We start from the raw sequence: 27408 nt of genomic DNA on the forward strand, positions 1-27408 counted from the left end.
ATCTGAATTATAATCCCTCTCTTACCAAATCTAGCAGGTGTTATACATGAATGAAAAATGTATATAAGGTAAACGGCGTGTCATGTAATTTTTTCTTATATGATCTATTTAAAATTTGGTCTGATGCCACCACTGTTCAGTAGTTTTGTAATGTCCATGTTGATGATTTTGACTGTGGTGTGAGCGAATGTATGCACAGATTCACGAAATGTCTATTTAAATACCCCTCTGAAAACACTGTGTGTGATGGAGTATTCAGTGTAGCGTCTTGAAGGGTACTGCAATGTTAAGTGATATTAGATGCCAGCTGACTGTTGATGCATTAGATTCAGGTTGATTTGACTGCCATAATGGTGCTGATCATCCAGCTGCAGGGAGCTGCCCTTGACAGGAAAACAATATGGATGTTTGGAGGGATGACACACTTGCCTTTGACTGAGCAATATACTGATCCACATACAGAAAGGAAACCATGTCTTGTATCACCAATGCAAACACATTTGCGACTGACAGGCTGTTCTTTGCTGTTGTAACAAATGTTAATCTTCTGCAATGCTAAATGAGAGCTGTATTTTGTGCATAATTTACCTCAACAGCATGCATAATCTCACAGCACGTGCTTTCTTATAAGATTTGAATGTGAGAGTTGCTCAGGAGCAACAATCACCACGTGTAATTACTGCAGCGGGGGTGTTTTACTGTTTGTTAATGCTCAGTATGCCTTGAAACTACAATATCAACATCACCTAATAGGAGCGCTAAGTATCATCACATTTTAACAATTCAGCGTCAGTGGCAGATAAAGTAGACCGGGTTCAGGAGGGGTTTGGGACATTTGTTTGGAAACAGAGACCAAAGTGAAGACCGTTAATTCCAAAAGCTGTCAAAATGAGATCATATACTTGAGGCTAATAACTTATCTCACCTAACGGATCAGATATTAGGAGCCATATGTTTTCAAGTGTGAGGTGAATGGAGCATCTTTCAGGTTGTTCAAGACTGTCTCAGCAGGGGGAAGTTATTGTAAGTGGCTGCTGCAGAAGTGCTGGGTATTATTGGATGGGTTGTTACCAAAAGCACTCACAAGTTTTATATGAGCTGAAGAGAAAATTCATATCATTCGAAAGATTTCTGTCAGCTGAAGAGGTCATTTTACAGAGCATATTCATCTGCATTAACTTTGTTCCGTTCAGTACACCAAATTGACATCAAAGAACAAGCAGCGGCAAAGGCCGAATATTAACACAGAGGACAGGAGACAACTCTCCAGTGTGTGTATTCATCAGTCAAAAACGGAAACCAGAAGATTGAGGACTTTGAATATACAAACTGTTATGATAAAACAGCATTTGTCTGCCATTTTCACGTGCTCACCATAGAGACGGCTTCAGTTTGTCTTTAGCTGCGTCATTCCAGATGGCCATGTCGTTGTGAAAATATTTTGAAGATTTGGAAGATATTGGAAGAATTGATGAAAAATGAGAAGAACCTTCTGTTTGTGCCCTTTTGATTTAAGTTGTTTGCTTGCTGCTCTCACTTCTGTTTCTCTTCGCTAACTTCTCTGACTGATTTGCATAGCTGAACAGCCAATCAGATTTATTTCTGAAGTCGCTGACAAGTGCCGACGAGTGTCATAGTGTCAACAGTGCAGGACACACTACAAAAACTAGGACCACAGCTGGCTGATAGAAACTTCAGCAAAAGCCGTCTTTATGAATAACAAGGTCACAGGGATTAAAAATCTGTAAGAAAACACTCAGTGATTAAATTCTCAGTCCTTGAAAATATCTGAATTACTGCATTTATTTCAAACAGTATTTCTCCCATTTTTGAAGGGTAGGAACAGTCATTAAATGTAAGCTACTGACAATTTTATACCAGCTTGTAACTAATGGTATTTGGTATAATGATTCATTATTATTCAAAGAATTATTTATTTAATTATATTGTTTCCATGCGGGCGGCACGGTGGTGCATTGGTTAGCATTGTCGTCTCATAGCAAGAGGGTTCCAGGTTCGAATCCCGGTCTGGGCCCTTCTGTGTGGGGTTTGTATGTTCTCCCTGTGCCTGTGTGGGTTTTCTCCGGGTTCCTCCCACAATACCAAAAACATGTACATTAGGTTAATTGGCTACTCTACATTGCCCCTAGGTGTGAGTGTGAGAGTGTGTGGTTGTCTGTCTTTGTGTGTTGGCCCTGCGATTGACTGGCGACCAGTCCAGGGTGAACCCCGCCTCTCGCCCGTAGTCAGCTGGGATAGGCTCCAGCTCCCCCGCGACCCTGATGCATAAGCGGTATAGAAAATGGATGGATGGATGTTTCCATGCTTGACAACTGACAATTTAAAATCAAATCACATCATCATGTAACTGAATGTTTTTCCTGATGTAACACCAAAATATATAGCCCGACATTCCTTTTTTAGGTCTTTAATTTTTCCTTGATCCTGCCTAATTTCTTCAGAGTATGTTCAAGCACATTCATTGCACTTTGTTGAGGTTGTTGAAAAATGCAAAAGTTATCATGTTAACCAACAAGTCTACAGCCATGCTAGTGGCTCTGCTGTACTTGGCATGATGCTAATATCAGCATGTTAAAAGGTTCCCAATGACAATGCTGATAATTAACAGGTATAATGTTGACTATGTTCACCACCATAGTGTTAGCATGCTAACGTTCGCTAATTTGCACTTAAAGTACAGCTGAGATTGTTCTCTTGCTCTTGACCGAATCCACATTAAATCCTTCTGATATGAAAAGCAACAGGCAGTCTTAAGCATACATACATTTATTGGAAATTCCCTATACAAGAGTGCACACATACACTCAACCGTCTAAGTAGCACTGTGCAGTCTGACAGCAGGTCAGTTGAAGCACAAATTCACTGAACTGAACTTGGAATATAGCTCATTCAAACGTCTTCTCTGCATAATGTAGATGATCTTATGCATATAAAGAATGTAGCTATGTTCTATAAACATATGATGAGCTGAATCCCACTGAAGCGGCACATTCCCATCACAGCAACAAACAATCACACTTACAGGCTCCGTTGTTTTCTTCACAAACAAATTTCACACAGCTGCAGTCCTTTATTGTACATAAAGTATATAAACAACAAAACACAGCTCAGATAGTTCTCAAGGCCAGACATGCTTATTCATAGAAAAGTCTTTTCTCACAAATGGAACTGGCATGCCATGAACATAGATTCTTAAGTCTTACACTCTTTTTATCTTCAGACATCTATTCAGTATAATTGATAATTTATTTATTATGTAACATTTTTCTATACTTTTATCCCATCAGTCCTTGGGAGGATGAAATGATCAAAAAAAAATTCACACAGTATCCAGCACCGGTTGCCCTTGTGCATCTGATTAAGACGAATGTAATCTTTTTTTTTTTTTTGTCTGTAGAAAATTATTCAATTTTCATTTCAAAAGAATACATCCACCACTTGAAAAAGTGACATCTACTGCTACAAAAATATCTATAGCACCAAATTAAAAGAAATCATGGAATAATTTGAAGAAAAGTGGGGAGCTTAAGGGCTTTGTTCAGAAAGCGAAAACACTCTGACAGACATGACTTCTGACAACATTTTTTCCAATACACACTGTAACAAAGTAAATGACGAAGAATAGTAACATCAGGCTGCCAAGTCAGACAAATGTAGGTCTATAGAATGAAAAGAATGAATTTGTATCACAATCATTTCATCTCCAAATGTGCCTCAAGGTGTAAAAATCCCAGTCAACGAGAAGGCAACACGTTCCTCATCCTCCTCGTGCCAGCAAGTCCCATCACAGAGTTTGATGTGCAGAGTCGAGCACCTTTGTCCCCTCTGGTGAAAGGTTCGTTCCTTGTAAAAGTTTCATTTTGTATTGCATCAGTGTGGGATATTCCTTGTCAAAACTTGCATGGACACACAGCCAGTTTCAAGAAGCTGCCCATGGGTTGCATTAGTAATGGAGGCTTCATTGTGGCCGAACTGAGGAAAAAGTGTTTATAAGAGTTTTGGACATATAGAAGCTTTTCTTGACTATTTCTGTGTAAGATGCCAGACTGTGTCCATAATCAAGCAAACAGCAGCTGAAGATGTGGCTGTTTCAATCATTGCTCTTACACAAACACATATTCTTTTGTCAGTGAAAATTGACAAATGCACAAATAGGCTTGACCAACCTAACAACATAATAAAACAAAACAACCTTCTACATCTGGCTTGTGGCTCGTTTCGTAACATGCTGTTTTCATGTGTTTTTCACCCTTCATTTTTCAGTGTAAATATATCTTTGCCTTCATGTATCTGGGTCGGTAAACTGAGATTGCATCTTCCCATTAATGTCACAGCAATGACAAAAAAATCACACCAAAGCAACAAAATCATCCATAATTTCTAACAAATCTTGTAAGAGGCTACAAATCACTTGGTTGATGATGGGAACCCAGTAGTCTAGCTATGTTTCAACCTCCTTAATAAAGTCTAACAAGGTGCATACAATCCAAGAAGAAAAAAGCTACAAATCTTTGGTGTATTCGTTGTTCGAACGTGCTGTCCCTAAATCAAGGCTTGAAATATTAATAAATAACGGAACTTCAGTGGATGAATAATACATCAAAATTTCTGTGCAGACCTGTCGTTTCCTGAATGCTAGATTGTCTATTTGTGGGGCTGAAAGCCATTTGCAATGCTTGGGCAGTCCGTGGGGCACCTCATATAGTCCTAATGTGCTCATAAGCAGCAGTGGCTGACCTCCCTTAATGAGGATTAATGCAGAATCAGATTAGAGTTTATGCCTGTCCAGACAGACTTCCGCCATGTCATTCCCATCTGCCTGTTATTGATTGCACCCAGGGAGCTACAATTTGGGTTCAGGTCTCTGTGTAACCTCTGGGAACATGTGTTAAATGCAGGGCTTGTGAAGAGTAGTTGGATGGCGACAAGGAAATGAAGACAAATAGGGAAAGGGTGATGTATGCAGGATTGCCCACAAGAATGAGGAGAAATGAAAAAAACACTTTGGGGAAGGTTGGGGAATCTTGAGTATTGTCCTTGGCATGGATCAGTGCTTTTCTCCATGAGGGCATTGGCTCTATATGTTTCACTGTGTTGCTATCGGCAACCAAAAATTAGTCCTTGAATTTTAAACCAACACACTGGTGCCCACTTAAACTGCAGGATACATCTAAAAGTCTGAAACACACAGAATGTCACTGGATTTTTGGCACTACTTGCTATCAAATCCAATATCCAAGTGTGAAATATAACATACAGTTTTCTAATAGTTCAACTGGTTTGATTTCATGGTTTAATTGCTGTGACATTTCATGGGATTTTTCGAGGTCTCCCCAACTTGCTGTCCCAATCCTTTAACAGCCAAACATCTCCAGCATTAAACATCCTGCCAACCGCATTTCTAATTAAGCAATAAATCCCAGCAAAAACTGGCAATAGTTTCATCTTCCTTCGCACCCATTAGTAAGACTTGTTTTCTCAGTTTTTATGAACATGTTTTTGTCTCTTCTCTCTCAGCGGTGATGTCCCATATTCATAGGTTCCTCTCATACATAACACCTAAAAATAGTCACAGCTGCTGCGCAAGAACCAGATATAAAAAATAAACACAAAAGAATGTAGGTGTCACCGAGACTGGGATCTAACAGTATGGAGATGTGTGAGGTGTATTACTGTCCACTGGAATGTATATAAGTACTAGTCAGTTACTGGGAATGGGGAGGTGGACTCGGTGGTTTGGTAAGGGTGCTGGGGGGAGTCTCGGTGGTGGCCACTAGTCATACTGGCCCTTCAGTCAGTCCCTCCAGGGGAAGGGTGGTGGCATTGTCAGTGGGCTGAGGGTCGTCCTGGGGATGAGAGGGTGTATGGGCTGCAGCAGCCAGACTGGCATAAGGCAGGTGGCAGTCCGTGTGCAGGAAAGGAGGGTAGTGCTGGCGATAGCAGATGTACGCAAACAGCAACCCGATCACTCCTCCAACAAAGGCGTCTGCAAAATAGCAAAAGACGTATATTTTATTTTTATTTATGCATCTTCATTAATTTTAGCCTATGAGAAGGAAGAAAAATAACCTCCATTTTTAGAATAAGTACAATCAATTAGACATTCCTAATGAGCAAGTGTTCCAGTAAGAATTCATCACGTGGGGCTGGTTGAGAGGGTGATGAAAGTAAACTGAAAGGCAAAACGATGAATCTGTTCTACTGAGCACTCGACTTGCTAGCCTCTGGACAGGCTGTCTCTGTCACTTTGTTATCTATGCTGAACAGTTTCATATTATAGCCAGTCCCCTTAAAGCTATAATACATCATATAATATCACACTGCCATTGTAAATATTAAGCCTATATTGCTGGGTATAGATCAAAATGACAGGGCCAGCTGGTGGTTGGAGCAGCTGAATTAGAGGTTTCCATAATATCAGAATTATATTTCTTCATAGGTCTCACCAAGCTGCTTTTATTTTCTACTTCTGGGCGAAATGAAATATATTACAACATTGATTTCCACCAATCACAAACTATACGATGCATGGGCTTGCTCTGTGAATGTTTCATCGACTCCTGTCAACTGAATTTAATAGACTGTGACTTGATGCAATATATTAGTTTGGTGGCCTCATTGAGACAGTGATTGGAAGCCCAACCATTACCCCTCGAGGACAGAGTACACCTCCAAAGTGCAGAGGGATGGTGAGAATATCAGTATCCATCAAGCATGGCTCAACAGCCAGGCTATTGGAGGCTCCCAGCTTGTGTTTACACTGAGGGCAGATTGGGGCCCCTCAAGTTTAATGGGCTGCACCATTGCTGCTTACTCACAGCCTGGTGGGGAAAGGCAGGAGAAAAAGTATGTGTAGAGCTAAAAAATACTAAGGGGAGACAGAAAGTGGCCAGGCTGCCTGTTATTTTATAACCACTCTGACTAACTACTGTTGAATTTTTGAGGTAAATAAACCTTGGTTGTTAAAAGACTTGCCTGTTCTGTAGTCACCCTGCTCTCCAGGAACATATGGCTCTCTAAAACTAATTAACACCATATGACAGAGCTGTCATCATATTACCACGTATTCTCTCCCACACCCCACCCACATATGCATTTTACTTCGCTCCATCCTCCCCGAGTCTCTCTCCCGTTCTTTCAGAGAAGATGAAAAATTTAAGACTGTAATTGTAATTTTCTCTGCAGGCTTTAAGTTACATACTACCTCACTGACATATGAGGCATTGTGCTATAGCTGACAGGAAAAATAGCCTTATAATGCACAGTTTGCAATCTGTTGGGCAAACAGAAAACTGCCCAGCCTGATTTTTTTTGTACAGCTGTTTGAAATGAACCCCCAGTTTACCTTGTAAATTATCTGTATAATAATTAGAAAAGTGCCTTGAGCCAGGTGTGACTGAAATAGACCTCTCCATAGCAATCTTTCACAGACACAAGATTTAACACTATGTAATTTCAGAAGACACAGCATTTAGCTAATGATAATTTTGACTGATGCAGCAAATCCATATTCATGTGTCCTGTGTCTGCAGCTGTCAGGCAAACCTTGCCAGTGGTGTTTGTAGTCGCAGGTGCGGGACAATGCAATCATCATAGCACTGTAGAGAGGCAGGACCATGGCACAGAGACGCCAGCTACGTCCTCGACCCTGATCCGTAAAACACTGCAGCTTTCCTGCCAGGTAGAAGGAGGTGAAGCCAAGACCGGAGAATGCAACTAGCAGGCAGAGAAGTGGGCAGACACAGAGAGGGAGAGAAAAGAAGGCAGACATGACTGAACATTATATGGAGCATTCAGATTATAAACTCTCATCGTTTCTGTGGCTGTGGAATCAAGCTGTGACCCAAGGGACTGTCTTGTAAAAGCCAATTACACTACTGGATGGACAAGTGTGCAAAAAGTGATAAACTGCAGTGCTAAGTAATAAAATCAAGAAGGAATTGGATGACTCAAGTGTGATAACAAAGCATTTTAAAAAGAAAAACACAGTGAAGAAAGCAGATGGGAGAGCTGGAGCTTGTCCACTGCCACCCACTTGTAGGTAAGCTCACTGAGGGATATAACAGTCTGTTAGGCAAATACCTCCGTACTAAATCACTGTGTGTGACAGGTGCCTGGGAGCAGGCAAAGGCAAACAGACCACCATATCTACACAGCTGCACTAAGCACAACCCACACACTGATGGAGACTCCTTTAGGGACGTGCATACTCTTGCATGTGGCATCACTGTGGATCCCTAAGCCAATACATAGAGCAAAATTAGATTCTTAATGACTGGCTTCTATGCAGACACTGCCTAATTTAGATGAGAGAGACTATGCCAGTCTCAAATTACACTACTTATCAAGATTAGTATGGAGCCTATACATCTACACATAGCTGATGTAAAAATATTAACATTGTTGAGCACCTCCCCTCTGCACAGGCCCACCAATGGCCTAAGAGCCCGAGGTGGCAGCGAAAGCTAAAGCCCTGTGCTCGAAACAAATGTGGCTTAGCTGCTGGCCATGCTGTGCTGAAGGGGGTCTGTGTCTTAGCTGATGGTGGGTAGAGAAAGAGAAACAGTGGCAGTCTAATTGTATGAATTAAAGGTTTGTGATGGAGCCGTAAAAGGTGGCACTGAGACAGGGTCATTAGTTTACTGCTGTAGCAGGCCAAACAGCACCCATCAGCTGCCCATTTGTCACTCAACCCACAAACTGGCCAAGAATACTAAAGACAGCAGGACACGTGTGTAGCCTGTAGAGAGAGAAAGAGGAAGGATGATGGGAAGAAAGAGCAGAGGCAGAAAGTCCAGCGCTCTCAGTAGCTGTCCTGCTGTCAGGGAGAAGGAGTTGGCTCCATTAAGAACTCAGTGTTTTCCATTAGGCAATTTATACCAATACATTGGCTGGCTGGTGCATGCTGATATTGAGTTCTTATTAAAAATGGCTAAGGAAATAACTTAAAATGATGGATAAAAAGTAGTTCATTTCTGCTTCAAAATTGACCCAGATAGTGAATGCTTTAGCAGGACTGAATCTAATATGGGATTTTGGATGGATTCCACAGTGGAAAGGCCAGGTTCAGAAACGAGACGGCTCACTGAAGAGTCACCTCCTGTATCTGTGTCATCCATGTTCTGCCACTGACCCCCCCCCCACCCGATCAACAATCAAAAAAATCAACATGTGCACAGAAGATGATCAATTCTTCCACCGCATAGTTAGCAAAGTAAATATTGGACTAATTTTTCACAAACTAAATTGCAGGAATTATGCTCCTGTGAGAATACATATAAACATTTCCACTTATCTACACAAATAATGATATTTTAGGTAACCACAGGTTGTAGACACAGAAGGGAACAAGGCACACAAACACTGGAGCTTCTGCACTTTGACTGGTGGTCTCCAAACGAGACACTAGAACTGAACTAGGAACACTGTCTTTAGATGGTCAAAAATCCCAAAAAGAAAACAAGCGTCAAAGCGAACAGACACAGGACAGATTAAGCCATAATGCGCTGACTGTACGAGCCTCGTGGGTGTCCTGTACAACCTCACCTACGAGAGACCATATGTTGGTTTAGCCTGCAAGATTAAATTTGACCACTGGGTCCCTTTTAATAGTGTTTGCTTTAAAGTGGATAAGTAGTTGAGAGCCTTGGGGAAACTAAATTCAGCCAAAGCTACATTAATCAAGTCATTAAATTCAGCCAATTAAATCCATCCATATGGAGGGCAGGGAAAATATGAAATATTCTAAATAATTAATTGATACCCTGTGCTATATATCTGTAGTATCCTGCCCATAGTCATCATCACCCACCCACAAAGTGTACCAGATGGATTTAACAGAAAATATTAATCTCTGTTCATCAGTCCAGACTTTCTGTTTGGAGATCATGAACAAACCATCTGAGATCCACAGCAGCCCACATCCCGATCCACCGCACATCCATCTCACTTCTGGACGACCTCTCCACATCACACAGCAGCTCACACCATTCATTTTAATAGTCTTAACCAAAGCTAAGATGATTACATTACTCATTTGGACAGACAGAACTAAATTATCCATGAACCAGTGACTCAGGCTGCTGACTGAACATTTTAACTTGGCAGAACTCAAAGCAGCTCTACATCACAAAATCACATGTTTCAAAAACTCCTGATCTCATGCCTTACAGTCTCTTCTGAGCTGATTAACTGCAATTTTGTAATACATAATACATATTAATACTTTGCTTATTCTAGTTTTCTTTATTTCTGCTCTTGTTCTCTGTTGTTAATGAAATTCATCTCCCAAATTACATTTCTTTGTGAGGAGCTTGAGATCCACCAGGGACCAAGCTAATCATTATTACTTGTTATCATTATTCATTCAGAGTGATGAGAGCTGGAACTTATCCAAGAGTGCTTTGAAATGAAGGCAGGGAAACACCGTGGACAGGTCACCAAACTTTCAGAAGGTTTATTCACCCACAGTCACAGTTTCAAGATAGGCAATGTAAAATGTACAGTACAGTCTGCCTGTCAAATATGAAGTCTTTCAAATATGAGTAAATGTACCTGCTGCTCTTCTAATGTTCCATTTAAACCTACAACTCAGATACTGGTAGTAATCTAGACAAAAATATGAAGTAACAGTATGTGAAAGCTGTATACAGACTTAAGTCAGTAAAACTGTGTTTGAATTAGTCAAGTATTATACAAATAAAGCAAGTGCCACTCACACAAGCACATTTCAACATGGAAAACTGGCATAATTAACCAAGCCAATATATTTGCAGCAGTAGAGTACTGCTAAGACCACTAGGTGTACCTAATAACCGCTGGAGGATGCTCCCTAAGAGGCAGCAAGAGTTCCCGAAAGGCCAGAGGACAAAGAGGAGGCCAACAAAGGGAAAAGTAATCTTAGTAATGAATCCACTTCATGTATTCAAAAGCCTTGAAGAGCAATTCCCTTCAGACAAAACAAAGATGCCTAATGAGAATGATTGTGGTGAGATTGTTTTTCATCTTTAAACAAGCCCAAGGTTTGATCAGGGGTAACAAGTAAAGAGAAACTAAGTCTCAAGGCACTTTTCAGAAGCATATGGGAGTGATTTCTCTAATAGCAGTGACAAAGATTTGGAAATTTATTTGGAAATAAAGAAAGAAAGATTATCAATTTTCAGTACAGTACCATGATAGCATAATAGATTTAAATGGGCATAACATAAAACAACAAAATTCTTAAAATTATTAGGATATCATTAAGTATGATGAGGGTTGCAGAGGTCAGCAATGAGGGAGGATGGCTGTGCAACAACTGTGCAGATGAAGTATGAAAGAACAGGTGATAAGAGGAGAAGTACCGCAGACTGTATGTTAAAAAGAAGCCACAGTAAATATGGATATGGTTTTTGACAAGTGAATCCATGGAGGATAGACTTTCGCATTTGAAGTCAATAACTGTTCTTTCAAACTACACGGTTTGGCTGTGGATTAAAAAGCGGAGTCATGCTCTGGTCAAAGCCTATACAAATTCTAATGATTTTGGTAAGCTCAGCCTCTCTGCCGCTCTCTCGCTCATTGACCTCCCTGACCCCATACAGACACAAACTGTCTAACCAATCACTCACAGTAGTGGCTTGGCTTGACATTTTCCTTCTCTCTCATTTCTCTTTTGACCTTTGACCCATGCGGGGACCAACATGACACCCCTTTGCCTCACATCAGAGGCAGTGCATATTAACTAACCACTCAGATACTGAATCAGTTCACCATTAACACACACAAGCCCAACAGCAACTCATTATTACTTCTGTGTAACTGCTGCTGCACACCCACTCAAGCTATTCCTCAGCCTCTTCGGACACCCCAGACAGACTGACATGTGACTGGGTGAGTTATGGTAAAAACATGGCAGCACACTTTGCACAGCTGAAATTCTCTCCAACTGAAGTAATATGGGGTGGCACAGTGGTGCAGTGGTTTGCATGTTCTCCTTGTGCTTGCGTGGGTTTTCTCTGGGTACTGCGGTTTCCTCCCACATTTCCAAAAACATGGACATTAGGTTAACTGGCTACTCTGCCTCTAGGTGTGAGAGTGTGTGGTTGTCTGTCTTTGTGCGTCAGCCCTGCGATTCACTGGCAACCAGTTCAGGGTGTACCCCGCCTCTCGCTAGTAGTCAGCTGGGATAGGCTCCAGCCCCCCCCCAACCCTGATGGATAAATGGATGGATGGATGACATAGCATGATGGACATTCCGAGCTTAATTTAATATAGATAGGTGTGTGTGTAAGTGAAGTAATGACTTAATAGGTACCAGGGGAAATGATTAGATGAATATGAATAATAAGGATAATAAGGGAATAATTTAATGCTTTTGGGCCTTATCGCTTTATTGCTGTAGATATTGGTGCAGTGGATTCAGGGTAGTCATCATATGTCTGTTTACTTTTCTTTTCTGGGACCTGCCTCCTCCAATTTCTGTTACCCTGTTACTTTAAGGTGAAGAAAACAAACCACAGAGAAGCCAAGAAGCTTCAAAAACTTTGAAATGCAATAATAGTTTGTGTCCTTTAAAAAATAGCTATCATCAAACACTGAAGCCTTGAGTATATTTATATTCTTGTCCTGGCTGATTTGGATGGATTAATTTGGGTTTTATTTTTTAGCATGCAGATTACATGGAATTATTTTGTTTGAGGTAAGACTCTCTAAATGCAATGGTTTTTGTTATCTACAGTCTGTGCCTCAGTCTTCATACCAGCCAGAGCTGAAGGTTGCATTACGTCCAGATGCCACTTTGAATATGGCTATGTTCACTCTTAACCATCTGCCTGGCTCTATTCCCTGCCCATTGCAACATTCGTCTGTCTAAAATCTCTGTAACTTATGCGTGGTCCAACAAACGGTGTCCTGGTGCAAAGGGACAGAGACAGGAAATTGGATTTCTTCTGCTCTATAGATGTGCTGGCATATGGGTGCTCTCTGTGTCCCTGTAGCATGGTTCTCTCAATCACTTTCTCACTCCCAGCGTAACAACATAAGGCTATTAGAGCTGTTGAGCAGATGAATGTAATCCATACACAGTGCTGTGGTGAATTTTAGAGCAATGTCCCTCTCTGCTTTTCCTAATGGGACACAGCCAGCACTTCAAAGCCTTTTTTTCTTAAAGCAGGTGTCTGAGAGGGTGTAACTATGCAAATTTAATATTATGCTACGACATCAATTTGAAATCAAACTGGGCCGTGAAATTGCATCTGTGTTTAACATCAAAAAATCTTATCCAATATGGCATTTTGTCATGTTAATAACACAAAGAACAATTACATCCCATGTTTGATGTAAAATAATTTATGGCAGTCACACTCACAGCAGTATGGCAGTTGAACACAGTGACAAACGAATTCACAAGCATCTTGTTTCCTGTGCACAAATAAGCCACCTCTAAAAACTATTTCTTCCTGAACTCACATATAACATTTTCAGCTTAAATAGAATATGAAGTGAAAAAAATTATAAGAGTTCAAAATATTCAAAGCACCAAGGACTTTTCTTTCTATTGGCTTCTTTGGACATTCCTGCTGTATTTTTTGCATTTAACTCTTGTGAATGTGCATCTACAGTGGAAATGTAACAACATTTTGAACAAAAGTTAACAATATAAATAGTAAAGCACATCACAGTCCGGTTCACAAATAAAAAGATTTTGCACTTTGCAAAACTTCAAAGTTACATTCAGTTACAAGTATATTTTATGCTCTGTTGCAGCAAGGTAATTAAGTATTTTCAAAGATGCATCCTCTTCCATGCAGTCTTTACTTGCCTGATGCACCATATAATAAATGAGGGTTTAGCCAACATCTGTAGGCGACGCTCCTTGCATGCATACTACTGAACATTCATTTCCTGGACAACACAAAAATGTGTGAATTATTTAACACACTGCTCAAATGAAAACAGCTTGGAAAGCAATATGGTTGTAAAGATGCCCAGTATACCACCCTGGTCTGCGCAGTGGAAAACAGCAGGAAGTCAGCTGAAACTGTAGGCGTGCATTCAACATTCATTCATACACCAGGTGAAGAAGATTCAATACCCTTGACTAAATCAACCCAACTCATATGCATCTCAGCATGCAGCTGGGATGTGTAAATTGAATGATAATTCATCACTACATGTTCAAATTACCTTTAAAAAGAGGCAGCAACAAAATCATCACTATGAAATGTAGAGTTGCAGTACCTAGTATAACTATATAGCATACATGGTCATTTTCTACCCGGTGAAAGATCCCGCTGACTAAAGAGCCACAGCCGTGTCCAGTTTGATATGAGTCTGTGTGTGAGTTGTGATATCTTTTGGCATTGTGTTGCTGGCAGTGATCTGCTCGGACTGATAACTGGCACTCACAAGATGAATGACTGCTGGGGAAGCTCTTGCGTCCCTCGGAGACTAGATCAGGCTCCCCGGTGCACAGCATCTTCGCATTCACTTGTCCATCTGGGAAACAACGCTGGAAATAATCGGGCCTGGGTCTGAAAATCAAACACAACCCAGAAGACGGTTTCTGTGTTGTCAGTAGAGAGAATGTCTTTTACTTGTCAGATGATTCATTGGCTATAAATCTATTAAGTCGAAGCTGAAAAATGAGATGCTCTGTGCTGACAGATAAACATTTAGCATCACTGACAGAGCCTGTAAGATGCTTTGGTTTGTTTACCTGCCAACAATCAGCTTGATAGTATTTGTGAAGACTCCATTCAGGGCGAGAGCTAGGGACACAGCTAGAATGGGAAGATTGACACACATAGTCAAATAAGCATCTTAAAAGAGTTTTTTGTTGTTGATACAGATAAGGTTAATGCAGCAATTTCAGTAGAAGTAACATTCACAGAAACAGCAGTGTGGTACTAAAAGAATAAGAATGTTTAACTGTCAGTGCAGTGCAGGTTCTGGCAGGTGGCCCACTCTGCTGATATAACGTACAAATAAAACAGCCAATTAGGTTCATGGGAATTTCCCTTTCAGCTGGACAGATGGTTGTCAGAGTTTATGCATGAAGCCTCTAAGTAGCAACAGCAGCAAGCAGGTTTTAAACACAATGTAAGCTTCAGAGAGAGAGAGAGAGAGAGAGAGAGAGAGAGATACATATAGTAAGGCACTGGAAGTCCAGCCAAATGAAATAAAGCTCTGATTTTCCATTACTGGTACTGAGGTGCACACATTCTACTCCTTCCCAGAGATACATCCACTTAGCATCCAAGGCTAAGACTGTGAGGCTGTACATGGGCACAGTGATGCCTAAATGTTAACAGAATGCTAATATGCTTACAATAAAAATTCTGATGGTTAGTGGGTCTTTGTTTGTTTACAATCAGTTCTTATGTGTTAGCACATTATCATTTGCTCATTTACACTACACAGTGTATAGTGTATAGTATACACAAAGTAAAGCTGAGGCTGATGAGAATGGGAACTGAATTTTGCAGTTATTGGGCATTAACCACTACTGAAGAATTTGAATTTTTACCTGCATGGCTCAGAGGAAAAGGCAGTGGATCACTAAAGACATCAGCATTTACCCTCAGGGCACCATGAATGTTGGTACAAAATTTGATGGCAATTCAAGTGATAGTTGTTAAGGTATTTTATTCTGGATGGTGGTGGATAGACAAACTGACAGATATACTGATAAGGCCATTTTAGCAACAAAAAAAAAAAAAAAAAAATCATAAAAGCTGTGTTGGAAAGTATCTACGAGGAAAAAAAAGTATCCCCACCACACATGATTGCACCTACTTTTAGCCTATCTGACTGTGAAGCAATTAGCACTTTAGCTCAGCTTTGGTAATGGGAAACAGGAGAAGTGCTGTTAGTTGACAGGTAGGAATTGCACTGTAACTATACATTCATTTGATTAGCTAGGCAGTAAACCCCTGGGTCTCATCATTAGCCGGAGTCCCAGTAGCCTGCAGGTCAATTGAATTCACCCCGTGTCGCCAGAGCTCAAATGTATTATCCTCTGGAGCTGCGGAGAGGAACACAGTGTAAGTGTTATTTAACAGCTTGTTAATTTGGCCAAACTCTGTGCAGATCAGATGAAAGCCCAAAAATGAGAGATGTTCTGTGTGACCACATGACAAATGGAACATTAAACTGTGGCGTGTACAATTTGTCAGATCCCTGTATCTGGAACAATTACTGTATAAAACTATTACTCCATCTGAATTAACGCATGTACAGTTTGGCCTTAGGAAGTTTGCTGATAAAAGTATACCGGGGAAATGATTAGTCATTAAAGTATAAATTAATTTTTGTGTTTGCCCATGGCTGACAGCAGGACTGACATAGTTCTGACAGTGCATTTATTTGCATTTCATCTGTTTGTGAGACTCCTCGCATCAAATGAGCCAGTTTCTGCCATTTAGTTGGAGTAGCACAGCTGTTCACACTAACTCATAAAAGAGACGTCCTCTGGCCTTGTTGGGCTGCTATATATTAATGTGGTATACTGTATTCTCGTGTCTCATATCTTCAGCTGAAGTTTAGCTGTTCTTAAAGAGTATGAGATGAACTTATATGATTTGCCTTTCTTGAAACTTGCCACAAGAATGTCTGATGATACTGCATTCCTCCTCCTAACGGTGTGTCCATCCTGCATGAGTCTCTTTGGTTGTGCCCGGTCTGTGCTGCATTAGCATCATCCCTCTGGTCACCAAAGCTGAAACTTTTTCCAGAGTTTGCACTACTGATTGCACAATAGCACATAATGAGATAACTATCGTGTTGCAGCCATTATCATCAAGTCCCCCTTATTCAGCAGCAGGATGGCACAGCAGTATAGTGCTGAACATACTGGGAGGGTTAATATCATTAAGCTACACACACACACACATACACACACACACACATTGTCTCACTAACTGAAAGATTACTCCATCTACACAAAGCAAACAATTCCTCTGATCTCAAATTAAGTTGATGAATAACATTCTTCATGCTTTTTCACCAAAATTTAAAATAATCACTGCAGAATCATCTCTGTCTCATTCTCACAGTGCTGTCTCTTGGAAAATAAAATCAAATTTTCAAAATAGTTTCAATTGACTGATGGATAATGACACCATTAAGCTGCATGGGTTTGGGAATGACAGAGTTCTTAGGCAACTGCACAAAAGAAACATCTCTTTGTATGCCAAAATAAAGAGGCAAGGTGACAGCAGCATGGACTGTGTCAAACATTAAATGCACACTATTAGCAAAACTAAGTCCCATTCATATTCCAGTGGTGAAAATCTAACTTAACACCCTTAATTTATGCCAGCTCAATTATATCTGGTTGAAATTTTGATTCATGTATTCAGAACTAGAGGACCCTCAGGTGCAACTTTGATCTCAATAAATTAGGAATATAGTCACAGCTCCTTTTTCTGTAATTTTAGCTAGGGATGAAAAATAAATAGGGCTGTAGTTGGCTTAAAAGAAGCTACTTGTAGACTGCACATCAAGCTGAAAAGCACTTTTATGATCTTTCTTTGTCATTAGGTCTAGAAGTAGCATTGGTTCAAAGCCATGTTAAAAATCCTGATCATGTAGAACTTGTCAGAATAATGGGCCCCTTTTTATTCCTTGTTCTTCTGAATGATGTTGTTTTGCTATACGGTTGTAACCCTTGCAGAACTGCTGCACTGCAGGCAGTAATGGGCCTGTTAAGTTCTACACAGCAATGTAATCTCTACACTGATGCACTGAGTCATCCTCTCTCCACTCGATTCATCTCCGTGTGTCTTTAATTGGATTTGTGTTAAACATTCTTAATGCTCTCTGATGTGCCACAAGCCTCTGCAGGCCCTGCAACCCTGGGGGAACCAGCAAATGGGGAAAAAAAAGATCAGTATGTGAGAAATGACCAGATGTTTTAGAATTAAATAAATAGCATGAAATTTTAAGTGGGTATAACTACTTCAGGCATCTGTGATTAAGATCAACTCGTGTGGCACCACGCTAACTATAACACTACGTCACAAAGCCGAAAATCCGCAACACTGGGCATAATAAAGTGCTTCTAGGTTAGCCCATGCTTCTGGCTGGAACAAGGGTTATTAAAGAAAGACTCCAACAATCCAACAAATGCATTATATGCAGCCACTGTAGTGTGTATGCTGCCATTTTAAGACATAGGCTAGATTTGGACTAACAGCAACAAATTTCAACTAACTGGCTCCACTTACCTAAACATGCCTCTTTGATTTCTGTCTTATCCGTCCTCTGAATGATCTTCACCACAAATATCACCGCCAGAGGGGTAAGGAAAGAAATTGCCTGTGAGGAAAGAAAGACAAAAAAATGTTATAGTTACAGAGGAATTCCAAGGGGTCCATTTTGCAGGTTAAACGTAAACTGACTTTTGCCTCAGGGAACGACGTGAACGTATCCATTATTCAGAGTTAATTTTAACAAGGCAAACTGGGGGCCCAAACAAGCTTCTTTATTGTTCAGTGAGGTTTTTTGCCGGCACAGAGAAGAATTTTGCACCCTACTTGATAAGAGATTTGGGCCTCCTCAGCACCTAGGTAATTATTCATGGCTCAGACTGTATTCATTACTTTCTGGCCAAATTCAATATATATTTCTGTGCAACAAATGTAGTAAAAACAAAGGCAGATTTTCAGTTCTATTATCATAATGCCCATACTGAATTCCCCTTGAGTGCTGTTCATCAATTCAGCTGTGAGTTCATCTGTGTAACTCTGCCAATTACAACTACTACTTTTGTACCTCAGTATCCCCCTTTGAAGTAGCTTTATTCAAACTTGTAGTCACACTTGGATTCACACTTATAAGTGCAGTTACTGCCTGACTTAGAAATGAAATTGACCACATTTCACTCATGTGATGCTGACATGAACACAGATGCAGCTATAGTGTAAAGGTCACTTTACAACTTACAGGCAGACTACTGCTCATTCTGTAGCTATGAGCAACAGCAGTACGGAAACTGGCTTATACATTTGCTGTATAACAGCAATGTGTCATGAAGAGAATCACATTATATGTTTTGATTGTGTGTGTCACACAACGTGGTTACACCTGTGGATGGAAACATACCTGACCGTGTCTTGCTTCAGCAAGGCATTTATTGTATATTGCACAATGTGTAGAATGAATAGCTTGTACAACACTGACTAAATACTGTAGGTGGACAGTGTTCACAGGAAGCAAACAAAAAGGAAAGAGGCAGATTTAAATACTGTTTTCCAGGCAAAAAGCGGATTAAAGCAACAAAATTGCGGCAACTCAATAGCTAGTGGCAGTCAACGCGTTTGCCAAAAATGCAACCTGTGTATCCTGTCACAGTATCACCCATCACTTTAATACTAAGTGTTGTGAGCGCACACAGTTAAATTGAGACTTGAGACTTTCACATCTGCACAGAAGTTTGCAGGGTGAGACAATCCTCAATAGTACCAGTGCCAAACGTGGTTTGACTCTGACAGTTGAGTTGACAGCTTGACATTTTCTATTACAATTCCTGACGGTACGCAAGTTAGAGTAACTTTTCATGACCTAAAATTATACACTGGCAATCCTGCAATGTAATATACTTGTCAAGTTGTGGAGAGACATATGTAGATGGGGAAGGCTGTGCTTATGAGGATTTTAGTTGCCGGGGAAAAATATTAAAGTGACAATTTAAATGATCTTGTCTTGTTATATTTTGTGGCATATTAAAGACATTTATAAAGGAGTGTCCACGTGTTTTCCATTAATAAAGAGCAAATTACAATCTTTTTCACATTTCTAGAAGGTCTTGCATGTTCACTTGACACAACCCAATGAAGTCGACACACTGCATGTCAGTGGTGGAAAATAACTAAGTATATTTATTCTTATTTTACTTATTGAATAAATACTTTTACTTTCCATTTCCCAATAATGCAATACACAATATTCTGAAAAATGCTGTTCTGCAAAATGAGTCCTTTTTGAACATTGAGAATATTTAGATGTAATTTTGGACTTTTACTTGGGAAAAAGGAAAAATTTACATGCATGACTTTTACTTACACCAGAGTATTTCTACACTGTTGTACTGGTACTTTTACTGAAGTACAACATCTGAGCACTTCTTCCAACTCTGCAGTATGTGCATCTGTTTCACAGTAAAATCTTTCTTGCAGTTATGTGTTACAGTAAACACTTTCATTCAAAGGTCACGTGTCTCTTGGAATGTGAATCAATATGACGTCTCTTTCACATGGGTGAAAAAGCTAAGCAGACACCTTTACTGTTGTAAATCTCATTAAACCATTGATCTGCAGGTTTCACCGGGTGTCTGCCCAGAGGGTGGACTATGCTCACATCTGTAGCTCTCAGGTAAACTTCTCCAGTCAGTAATGGATAGTTCAGTACAAATAATTCTCAATCAACTTTAAGTTACCTAAATATTTGTTTCATTCTGTACATTCATTCTGGAAATGCTTGTTATTTGTTTTACTGGTTAATTGCATGACCATAGTAAAAGCAAAGAAACTCTGAAAGATGAGCTTTGATTTTCAAGCACTGATTTATGGGCCCGTAAACACGTTCTAGACAGACAGAAATGTGACCTTTAGCTGTATAGATCAGGAGGTTTGTACTCTAAGATCAACAATAAACAACAAGCGCCAAGAACATTCCTGTCCCTCCCATAGTGAGAAAATCCAACTGAGCGACTCTTGAGGCTGCATGCAGCCTAATACGGGAAATATCTTAATGAAGGTCGCATTGATTCATAATGTAGCTTTATGTAAATCCCCTCCATGTACTATTTTTAATAGCCAGATAAATTCTCCACACCTTCAGGGCTGCTGTCAGCTCAGTGACATTGAAGAAGCCTGACTGCTGGGCGGCAGTACTGGAAGCATTTTTTCCTAAGAGGCATGTGGGTGGGGGGGCTTTCTCTTCCACTCATTATTTAGTGGCCTGCCATAAGCAAAGACCCATTGACTTTGAAGTTAATATAAACTGTCAATATTACTTATAAAGTATGCTGAAAAAGGAAATAGTGCAGAGATGCTGTAGATAAGCTTAAGAGGTTATCTTTTGTTTATTGCTGAACACTGAGTATCACAGACTAATGGTGGAGTAAGTTTAATTGTGTGTGTGTGTGTGTGTGTTCTGCCTGATTAGTGGAGGGTTTCTATGACTTATGCACTTTAAGTGCTTATAATGAAAACCCAAATGATTTGTTGATGAGTAATTTAAAGCTCTTTTATTTATTTATAAGCAAAACCACTTCTGTTAATGTGTTAACCCCTTTATGTTAACTTGCACAAAGTCTTCTAAACATCATTAAGTGGAGCCAAGCTAGTCCTCAATATACAGTATCTGCTGTCCATATCCCTATCTATTTAGCCATGGTGAGGGTATATTACATACTCCAGTTTACAGGACAACAAAGTTTACAGTTGCCATTATTGCTAGCTTGAAATGATTGAAAAATAGCACTCTCCACCTGCTCTGCAGCTGTTTCTGCACATTATGAGATTACTGATGTGTATGGAGGTGCACAGGACAGGGTGGAGCACCAGTCAGTCAAATGCTGTCGGTTCACACGGTGAGCCAAGCAAGCAATAAGCAGGCCAGTCTCTGCCTATTAGGTTGGTGTGATAATATGATTAAATAGTGATTGCCTAGCCTGCAGATCCAGCTGTACAGAATTAAACATATCAGCTTGTCAGAGAAATAATTCACTGAAACTGGACTAGCCGATTAACTGTTAACTGTTAAGTTAAGCTAAACACCTCCTGGCTCTTGCATCACACCACAGACTGTTCAGAAACAAAAAAGCTCACTGAAAAATCATGTCCTTTATCTACATCATGTGGGAGAAGATCAGTTTTGTTCAAGACCTGTCTCTGCCTAAATCATGCATTCTGGAGATCTGGAGTGAGAATATTAAGGAAATAGATAAAATTATGGCCTAAAAATATGTTTTTGACTGCATCTAGTGTTGCTTGGACATGGACAAGTAACAGCACTCAGTAAGCCCTCAGTGTTCCCAGGTGGAAAGGTGGGGATTAGAGCATAGGCGAGCACTAATTTACAAGATAGGAGGTGCATCCAATTTCGCACCATTGGCACACTTTGCAGTGAGTCATCTTTAGTTACTGAGAATCTTTGGTCATGTTTTTACACAGACATGAGAGTCATATGAATTTGTCCATCCATCCATTTTCTATACCACTTATCCATCAGGGTCGCGGGGAAGCTGGAGCCTATCCCAGCTGACTACGGGCGAGAGGCGGGGTACACCCTGGACTGGTAGTCAGTAGCCAGTCAATCGCAGGGTCCATATGAATTTGTTTTATATCAAACTCATGATAGGAAAGCAACTATTTCTCAGAATATTGCTTTACAAATAAAAATACATTAAATTATTATTAATTAAATTATTAATTATTCTAAATTATCATATTTTATATATTATATTAGTAATGTCTTCCAAACATTTGTCGCTATAGTATGATGTATGTTGGTGGCAGCTGGAAATGTTGGAAGTGTAGCTTTCTAAGGTACAACAGCTTGTTTCTTTGGCATGACTGCTTATCATCATCACTCTTCTTAAATGGGACCATCTAGTCACCATCTGCATCTAGAAACAACGTATGACTCACAACTACATTACATTGTTCTCTGTAATGACCACTATGACGTATTCTAAGCGTATTGGAGCCAACAACTGTAACAGAGAACCACACTGAGAACAAAATCAGCACAGAGGCTCCAACGTGTGCTGTATAAATGTGTTTGGCAAGAGATTCTTTGGGATATTTTATCAGTGTTTATAGCATGAGCCAGAGGAAAAAAATATTTTCAGTCCTTCCTTTATTAGTTAGAAATTCATTTTGACCCTGAACCACCCACCTCTACCCAAGAGGAGATGATTTACAATGGAAGCGCTAATCACCACAGTTGAGTTAAAGCCCTTCTTATATCTATCAACAGGATTCAGGCTGCACCTCAACAGTGGAAAAAAGAGGCTTTGCAGTATTGATCGTCTTAAATGAAGGATTTCTGCACCACAAAGATAAGCAGGAATTCAGCTGGAGATGTGGTTCATACAGACTGCAATGACCAAGTATTTAGTGTCAATCCAGTCTGTAATAACAGGAACGAATAATTACACAACAGGTACTTACGAACATGACCCTCTTGGGAATGTGGTCTGACTCAACTAGAGGGTTCTTGTAGAGCCAGAGCTCTTCTGGTTGAATCACTCTCTCAAAGGGCTCCAGAAATTCTGTAAATCTGTGGCAAAGAACAAATGTACACTCATCAGTTACTCATTTCAAGGCATTTAGCAGATGCTTTTACACAGAGCAGCATGAACCATAAGATTATGATTTGATGTGACTTTTTAGTGTGTAAACAGTCTTAAAGAGGACCAGTTGGTTCTTTCACAAGGATTCACATAACAGAGGCCGTATGAGCAGAGCGACTTCACCAAACATCACCTACGCTGAAGAGCTAAGCTGTTTCCTGCTGCTTCACAGTCTTACTGAGTGGGATCAAATTAGCATGCGACTGCTTCCTCCAGCCCTCCCTGGCCACCCAGTGATCCGTCAGACACGACCTTGTTCTCTGTCGTCTGAGCAAAGTCTTTTTGTCCCTGCGCTCTAAAACAATTCAATATGTTGCTCTTTTTCACAGTTGGGATACTGATACCAGATACTGTACTACCTAGGGCCACGGACAGCTCCAAATATTTAAATCACTAAACACAGCAGAAATAGATTTCTGAATAGTGTTGCTGAGACACTGTATGAAAAAAACAAACAAACAACAACAACAACAACAAAAACAGAAGCTCAAGAGACTGTTGCATGAAGTTTGTGGAAGGATTATCGGGTCCAGCAGTTCATCTTCCAGAAGAACTGCTTCAGTCCAGTAGTGATTCAGTAACACTCTCCCAAACAACTACATGCCCTTCAGCAAGGCATTTATCACACATCTGCTTCACTAGAGCTGCTCACTGTGTGAGGATGTCCTGGATCCTGTGCAGCTCCTCGGTGGGAATTGAACTGTGAACATGTTTGCTAAAAGGCACATGCACCTCTACAAACATTTCCTTGATAAAAATTGGTCCAAGTAGAACAAACTTTCTTATTTTCCCTCTGTCCAACCTACAGGGAAATCAATTATAGGTTTTTAATCTTTCCAAAAGGCACACAGTGTATTACACTTTGTGGAAAAGTCTATTTGTTGGTCCACTGACAACTATGTGTCATGTTGCTTTCACAAGAGAGCAGCCTAATCAGAATTTGCTCATTTTACACCATGCTGAGCACGAGTTCATGATTAACTTCAGCCGCATTACATTTACGGTATGTGTTGCAAAATAAATTACACTCTGCTAATGACACACAATATGCTTCATGAATTACTCCATTTTCTCACCTTGTCCCCACTTTAGATCTGTTGTTAACTAAGAGAATTTTGTCCCCAGGGACTGAAAGAAGAGAGATAAAGATACATAGACAGATAGAGTCAGTTATGGCCGACCCCCACCTCTGTTATGAACACACACACGCGTCCCAGGTCATAAAATACTGCTGTGGTCTACATGTAAGTCAGTAAGTCTTATCTTGCATCCAACCCCTATTGTCTTAATGAGTTTGAGCCACTTTCTCCTCCAAAGTAACTATAGATTTCATCTTCATAATATTCATGCGGTCACATTAGAATTCACATAGTATGCAAAGAGTTGCTGTAGTGAGAAAAGAAACATAATAATCATTTTCAGGTAATGGGGCATTGTATCATGTTTTAGTGTTAAGAATTATCAAGAGATTAACCCCAATTTCTGTCACTACTTATGGATAGTTTTTTTCCCTGTAACAGTCATTCAGTGTATGCACACTGTCTGATTAATTACCTGTCCATACAGTATTCTCAATTGGCAGGGGCAGAGTCCACAATTCCTGTGCTAGGTTCAGATATGACTTTTCAGCTTCCATTCATACAAACAAATCAATGTCCCAAAATTATTTTTGTAAGTGTTCGTCACAGTATGTGTAATTTATCTATAAGCAGCATAGGAAATAAACTTGAGAGAGCAGATGCGGATGGTAGTGAATACCTCAAATTTCATATGTCACTGTATTTTCAACACTGCCTTGTTTGAAGGGAATGTTCAGTTTCATAAGCTCCAAAATAAAATGACTTTTGGTCATGTAATGATATTACTCCTTCTTATGGCAAATTTGTATCTAATCTTCTTCAACAAATCAATACCACCCTCAGAGGATTTCCCTTGTCGCAAGATTCAGATTGAGTTTTTGCCTCATCTTCTCTTTTCCAATGATAAACTTTATTAAAAGAAAGACTGCAATATGGTTTGGGCACACTTTAAGGGCTCCAGGCTCCTAAATCTCAAACAGTTATTAATCAAGACTTTGTCCTTGATTCCATGAATAGAAGAGCCTTTGTGGAAATTAATTTCTTCTTTTATTGTAATTTATAGGCTGAGATGAAAGCAGCAGGAAGTCCATCGTTTCCAGGCTAGTGACAGAGGATGCATCTGTCTACAGGCACATAAGTACAGCTAATGTCAGAGCTTGGAGAGGTAATGACATACGCAGCATGTAGCCCAATTTATCCTGCTGGGAAATAATTGTAATCACACTAATTCAAAGAGAGAGACAAAGAGAGTGGGAGGTGATGGTAGGCTACATTATAGAAACTCAGAACTAGTACATTCATCCAGGCAAAATGTCTTGTTAACAGTCAAAAGAGTTATATTTTACATGTCATTTATGATTTATGTGTCCGTTTTTTTTTCCTGGTACATTTCCAAGTTCAAAGACCTGTGGAAATACTGTTGTCATGTAAATGAACATGAGAGCAGGAGCTACAGGTACAAGATGAGAAAAAAAGAAATTGTTTTATAGACCAAACATGTAGAAGGTCTATCTAAAAAGCACACAAAGTAGTCTTAAAGAAATCTAAACTGTTTTCTACAGGCAGACTTTCATAAGTCCTCCAATGAGACCCGAGGCCCTCTGACACGATCTCTGGCCTGAATAAATGAGCTGTCTAAGCCCCCGTAAACACCAGACACAGAGAAGGCCCTGAACTCAGCACCTCCTGCTGGCTGCCTGGGGATTACCTCAGTCTGTTTTATCTGCCTCTGTTTGCTCTGTGTAGAGACAATATTCAGCAAAGGCATAATGGCTCATATAGAGGCCAAACTGCAGTATCACAGGTTAACTGAGAACCTGGGGAGACTTAAATTGATAACCATTGTTGTAATCAAATTTTTGAAATCTAGAGATTTATAGTGGAGGGAAAGTTCATTTTTCAGTGCAAAAAGATTAACTGTAAATTCATGCTCAGTAAGCCACATACATCCATATCATTTCCAGAAGGAAGGGCAGAGCATCGTACCCTATGGTCTTGGCTTTAAATCTTACATCTCACCTTTACCCCTCCTTGAACCGCCACCTTAACATGGTGGATGTGTTTGAGCACCTGAATGATCCTAAGGGCTATGTTGTTGGGGGCTTAATGCCCCTGGTAGGGTTTCCCAAGGCAAACAGGTTCTAGGTGAGAGGTCTGACTAAGAGCAGTTCAAGAGCCTCTAATGAAGGACACGAAAACAAGGACGTGTATGTCGCCCAGACTGGCGTTACCGGGGCCTCAACCTGGAGCCAGGCCTGGGGTTGGGGCTCGCAGACGAGCGTCTGGTGGCTAAGTCTCTGCCCACGGGACCCAACCGGGTACAGCCCGAATAAGTGACGTGGGCCCGCTCTCCCGTAGGCCCACCACCCGTGAGAGGGTTCAGAAGAGGCCAGTGCAATGTGGTTTGGGCAACAGCTGTGGATGGGGATCCCGGCGACCTAAACCCTGAACAAAAACTGGCCATGGGGACATGAAATGTCACCTCACCAGAGGGGAAAGAGCCTGAACTACTGCAGGAAGTTGAGCGGTACCAGCTGGAGATAGTTGGGTTCACTTCTACGCACAGCCTTGGGTCTGGAACCCAACTCCTGGAGAGAAGCTGGACTCTCTTCTACTCCAGAGTCACCCATGGTGTGAGGCGGCGAGCTGGTGTGGGCTTGCTTATAGCCCCCCAGCTCAGCTGCCATGTGTTGGAGTTGAGAGAGTCATTTCCCTGCGCTTTTGGGTCATTGATAGGTCTCTCTCTGTTGCTTCAGCCTATGGGCCGAACAGCAGTGCAGAGTACCAGGCTTTCTTGGAGTCCGTTGGAAGGGTGCTGGAAGGTGCTCCGACCGGGGACTTCATAGTTCTACTGGGGGACTTCAATACCCACGTGGGCGACGGCAGTGACACTTGGAGGAGCGTGACTGGGAGGAACGGCTTCCCTGATCTGAACCCAAGTGGTGTACTGTTGTTGAACTTCTG

The 27408-nt window shown here is 40.6% G+C and overlaps 1 protein-coding gene across 1 annotated transcript in view; it reads right to left on the reverse strand.

Annotated features, from left to right (window-relative positions):
* Nucleotides 1-2798: 2798 nt before the first annotated feature.
* The window catches only part of plpp4 (phospholipid phosphatase 4), a 43012-nt gene continuing 18402 nt past the window's right edge, over nucleotides 2799-27408 (reverse strand). Inside the window, exons 2-7 of the mRNA XM_046402582.1 lie at nucleotides 23184-23292; nucleotides 18231-18321; nucleotides 14720-14783; nucleotides 14410-14534; nucleotides 7567-7737; nucleotides 2799-6007 (exon numbers count right to left, since the gene is read on the reverse strand). Coding sequence (XP_046258538.1) covers nucleotides 5799-6007; nucleotides 7567-7737; nucleotides 14410-14534; nucleotides 14720-14783; nucleotides 18231-18321; nucleotides 23184-23292 — 769 coding nt within the window. The 3' untranslated portion in view covers nucleotides 2799-5798. The remainder of the gene's footprint in view (nucleotides 6008-7566; nucleotides 7738-14409; nucleotides 14535-14719; nucleotides 14784-18230; nucleotides 18322-23183; nucleotides 23293-27408) is intronic.

This window comes from Scatophagus argus, chromosome 10 (assembly GCF_020382885.2).
Source record: "Scatophagus argus isolate fScaArg1 chromosome 10, fScaArg1.pri, whole genome shotgun sequence".
Classification (NCBI taxonomy): domain Eukaryota; kingdom Metazoa; phylum Chordata; class Actinopteri; family Scatophagidae; genus Scatophagus; species Scatophagus argus.